The sequence below is a fragment of the Pinus tabuliformis genome, chromosome 7, assembly GCF_031772625.1.
Source record: "Pinus tabuliformis cultivar Carrire ecotype Pingquan chromosome 7, CPIR1, whole genome shotgun sequence".
Classification (NCBI taxonomy): domain Eukaryota; kingdom Viridiplantae; phylum Streptophyta; class Pinopsida; order Pinales; family Pinaceae; genus Pinus; species Pinus tabuliformis.
The window spans coordinates 1,004,321,115-1,004,326,412 of record NC_142293.1 but is presented as its reverse complement, the minus strand read 5'-3'; the positions used below and the strand labels follow the sequence as shown (position 1 = coordinate 1,004,326,412).

The window sequence follows — 5,298 nt, the reverse complement described above, 5'->3', positions numbered from 1 at the left end:
AGTGTGTTAAGGGGTCTAAAGGTAGAGGGAACATTATTCTTCCTAAGAATCCTTGCAATATTATCAGTAGTCCCTTGGATGAAAGGGATATGAACCCTTAAGACTCGATCTTTAGGGTTTTTCTTGACCAATGAATTCTTGTTGGCTTTACGGAAATCTTTCTAACTGAGGTGCCTACTATAACCATTATTAACAAAGACATTAAGGTGGTGGGCCTTCTCTTTATCAAGGTTGTTTTTATCAAATATTCTTAGCGCATGAGTGGCAAGTGTGTTGAGAATGCCCAACTTTTGAGTCGCGAAATGATGGGTTCTAGCATGAAGATAGTGCTCAATGTGTGTTTTATTCCAAAACACTTGGTAGCAGAAGGAACCATCATTATTCTTTGAAATAAGAACATCGAGGAAAGGAAGGCATCCATCGACTTCCTATTCCATAGTGAACTTAATAGAGGGGAATTGATTGTTGAGATGCTTGAAGAAAAGATCCAATTCTTCTAGGCCATGAGGCCAGATGACATCACTGTCATCCACAAATATCTTCCAGAGCTTGGGCAAGAGACGGGCTGAGGCCAAAGCCTTGGATTCCAAATCTTCCATAAAATTATTAGCAACAACAGGAGATAGGGGGGAGCCCATAGCAACACCACAAGTCTGTTAATAGAACTCGCCTTCGAAGCTGAAGAAAGTGGAAGTGAGACAGATCTCCACTAACCGATCGGTATCAGGGTTCGTGAGCTGATTTATAACATCAATGGCCTCATTTATAGGAATGCATGTGTAAAGGGAGACCACATCAAAACTCACAAGAATGTCCCCTAGGTCAAGCTTTATGCCCTTAGGCTCTTCAACAAAGGATGCAAAGTCTTTGATGAAAGACCCTATGAGGCCAGCTAAGGGCCTAAGCTTCAAGGCAAGGTATTTAGCAACAAGGTAAGTAGCACCACCAATGGTATTGAAGATGGGCCTAAGGGGAACCCCCTCCTTGTGAATATTTGGAAGCCCATAGATCCTTGGGGTAATGGGGCTACTCTCAATGAGCTTATGGCAAAGACAACCCACATAATTACTTGACTTGATAGCACTAGCCACAGTTCTTGAGATCTTTTTCAAGGGATTATTGGACAAATTTTTATAGCTTCCACTATTACAAAGATGTTCCAACATCTTCTGGTAATAGTCCTCTTTGTTAAGGATGTCGGACACCCCTCCTTTGTCGGCTTTTATAACCACGATATCTTTATTCTGGTTTAGGGATTTGAGGGCATCGAATTCATCCTTGCTGATGTTGTTGTTGCGGAGCTTTTCCTTCCTAAGGGAAATGACGCAATCTTGCCTAATAGTGTCCTTAATATTATTGGGTAAGTCCTTAATATTATCTGTGTTCAACAACACAAATGGCATCCTTCCAATAGTCCTCGACTCTCATTGTGTTTTATTTAAAGCTCCACACCACTGTTGTTGACCACCACTTCATCTTTGTTGTACCTCTTTTATATATTCACCTTGGAGCTGCCCCTATTTAACCTTGAACTGCACTCTGTTTTACTTTGCCAGTAAAGAAACAAATGACCCATTGAAAACTTATAAACTGCATTCATTCCAAGATCATATAGTATTTCATAAGTCATATAAATATCATTTCATAATTAAAAAATATATTCTTTCATTCCAAGAACATATAACGACACTTACTAAGCCAACCTCCTTTATAAACCTTCTATGCCACAAACCAATGTGGTCATGTAAATTTAAAACAAAAGCATAAGTAATAGTCAAGGATCAAAGCCTCTAAACATGACTAGTTATTGGTCCAAGGCTCCATATTTAAAGAAGCCTCTAAACATGACTAGTTATTGGTCCTAGGCTCCATATTTAAAGTTCCGAGACGATAAATATTCGCAGTAGAAACCAGAAGCATTAAAAAAAATTAGGCACCATGGATGTGTTTCTCTACTCACATTGCACATTGAACACTCACGGCACTAATCTTGGAAACAAATGCCTCGTCGCTCTATTTCACTCATTGCATCTAGTCAAGCAACCCACAACCAATACAAATCGTCTTTTTAAACCTATAACCCTTTCACTTCTTAGCTCTTTCACAATGTGCTCCTTCAATGATTCTTTCACCCAAAATGATCATGGAGTTTATGAATAACCAATGATCTGATACCACTGTATAGGTCCATGTAAACTCCACAATAATAAATTCAATACTTTATTGATGAAATAAACAAATATTTATACAATGGCAATCTTGGTACTAGGCAATTATGTCTAGACGTTAATAAAACATAATCTAAAACTAACTATTTACATTAATAATCCCGAAGGATTAGTTAACAAAAGACATTAAATCATTTATCATGTGTTCCATAAATGAGCCATGTTTGTGTGTGTATGTGTCTCTGTGTGTGTGTATTAACATAGGTACAATGAAAACTTATTTGTTTGAATGTTGTAAACCAAGCAAGGTGATTGAGATTTAGCGATTTTCATCCAACCATAGTTGGTTGTGGAAAGTAAGACTCTTAATTCAGGTTGAGAGGTGCAAACAAATATATTTTCATTAAATAGCTTTTAGGCACCTACATTATGTGTTTCACACAATATAGAAGGGACTTCCTTTTCTATTACATAGTCTCTCATAAATTTGTACCTTTAGTGCTCTTTCCATGTAAGCATAGAAGATGAGTGCTGATATTTCAAAAAAATTGTGTATTCCTCTTTGTTTCTTGGATCTATTTAAATAGTTTCAAAAATTGAGAGAAGACGACATGCAAATTTTTAAGAAGTGATGGTGTGGGATTTGTTTCCGAGCCTCTTTCAACCTAACATCTAAGTTTAGAAAACGAATGAATATTTTTGATAAGATAAAACACATGTTTTTAGGCATAGATCCCTCACATTTATCCTCTCATGGTACCATAGCCCATCAGGTGTTCATCTTGTTCAGATTCATTTAATTAACAACCACAAAAAGAAAAATAATTACCATTTTCATAACACTATCTATATGTATGATTAATAGGATGATTAATAAAATAGAAATAAAATAATTATAAAAAATATTTAACTACAAATATTTCAAAAGGAAAGAGTATTATTCAAATATTTCGAAAGGAAAGAGTTGGAATATTACAGAAGGCATTTAGCAGTAATTCATAATATTAAGTCTCAATTTCAATTTTTCAAAATGTACTTTGTTTCTTACTGAAAATGAGAGGCCATAGCTTTTCTTTTCCATATGTGCCCAATCTTTCACCAATGTGAAAAATTCAATGCATTGAAAATAGGGTTATGAAATGTCAAATTTTATCATGAATAGACTATGAATGTGCACCCATATAATCAAACTCAATACTTAATTTTCTGATTATGACTGCAAATTTATTGGCCCGCAACAGGTGGGATCACAAGCTATTGCTTGGGTGAACATGAACATCAGCTATGTTACACAAAATCTTATAAGCTTGGGTAAGGACTAACATCAACTATGTTGCACAAGATCTTATAGCCTATTATGAACTAAGAATTTGTTCATGTGCCAATCACGGCATCAACATGTCATTCCTACGTGCGTACGAACTCTATGAAAAAAGGAAGTTATTCAATAACTCAGGATGTATAAAATATAAATACTTGGTAAAAAAACATTGATTTTATATTTTATTTATAGAAAAGAAGGTGGTTGTCTCTGTTTTTTCGAAAATTTCTACTATAGTTTTTCTTTTGTTTTCTCTTCTACACTATGATTCGTTAATATGGTATCAAAATTAGATACCATGGATATGTTTATCATTGGACTTGCACTTTCGGATTGGATAATAATTTGGTCAATTCTATTTTTCAATTAATTTCTTGATATAGATTTGAATATTTCACTAGATAAGTTATTAGAAGGAGGTGAAATGAGCAAGATACTATAGAATTTTTATAGAAATTTTCTACAAATTAGCTAGCTTTGATACCCTGTAGAAATTTCACGTGTAGAACAAACTGATATATGCAATGTCCTAAAGCATAATACTTGCTCTACTTCTACAAAACATTAAGTGAAAGCATAATCAAATTCATGAGCAACATCAAGTAGAAACATGCATAATTGATCAAGAGAAATAATTACACATAACACAAGATATATCCAGGGGAAAGCACCAGCATAAAACCCCAACCATCTATTATCAATCAAGTGGAGATCCTCAACTACATACAAAAATAATCAGCTCAATAGCTATCCTGCTCTCTCTGTAATCAGAAGATCCTGATGATCTTCAATCAGAAGATGAAAATCATGGACTACCTAGGCCTCATTATATAGGCCACAAGTCCTCCAATCTCCTATAATACGTATTTCTCTTGAAATGGATCCTTCTCCATGCAAGGAATACTTACTAGAAATATCCAAGCATCTAATAGTACATTGTTCCACATCTCATCTCAACTGGGTCTCTGACAGAACTGATATGCAATAGTTATCCATGAGTGAATTCTCACTTATCTAAAATAATAGTTGTCACATGCATGCAAGCATTAACCAACTATATTTTATTATTTTAACAACTTGTTAAAATAATCTAACTGGACCTGACTAGTTAAAACTAAGTCAACTGATTCTCTCATTATAGAACTCATACTTATTCCCTCAATCAGTGGAGGAAATTAAGAATAAATTCCTTAATCAGTGGGACAACTCATGTGCATGCTCACAAGGACTTAAAATATGAATTTCCTTAACTAATTAACTCAATTGAATTAATTAATTAATATTTCCATCTGCTGTTAAGACCAAAATTAATTTTACTTCCTATAGATAGACTGCGGATTGCTATAAATAGGAAGGGACCTAGAAATGCTATTTTTAGAACTTTCTATTTTTAGCAGTTTCACCTCTCACCCAATGTGGCCAATGACCTCACTAGCCAAACTGCTATTTTTATACATGCTATTTTTGGCAAGTCTATTTGTAGCACTTTCTAAATTTAGCATTTCATGTTGCACATTATTCAACACTCCCTCTCAACATGTAAGGCTTTCTCTTGAACCCGATCCTATAACTCTGGAATGTTCTGCATGCAACACATCTACCTGGTCCACATGCTCCAACAACACTAGGAACAAAAACACTCCCAACTGACCACTCTGTTGGGCTAGGAACATACTCTGATGCTGAATCTATACCTGTTGCACACAAGTGCTCCCTTTCTGTCATCTACGCTACTGCAACATCTCCATGCATCTCGCACCATTGCACACCTCTCTGTGCCACCTAGAACTGTGAAAAACACTCGTGCCT

The 5,298-nt window shown here is 35.3% G+C and overlaps 1 protein-coding gene across 1 annotated transcript; it reads right to left on the bottom strand.

Annotated features, from left to right (window-relative positions):
• Nucleotides 1-656: 656 nt before the first annotated feature.
• On the bottom strand, nucleotides 657-1,403 carry LOC149250976 (uncharacterized). Its single transcript, XM_089453806.1, has one exon. The coding sequence runs from the start codon at nucleotides 1,401-1,403 to the stop codon at nucleotides 657-659; it is 747 nt and encodes a 248-aa protein (XP_089309932.1).
• Between the last annotated feature and the right edge of the window lie 3,895 nt (nucleotides 1,404-5,298).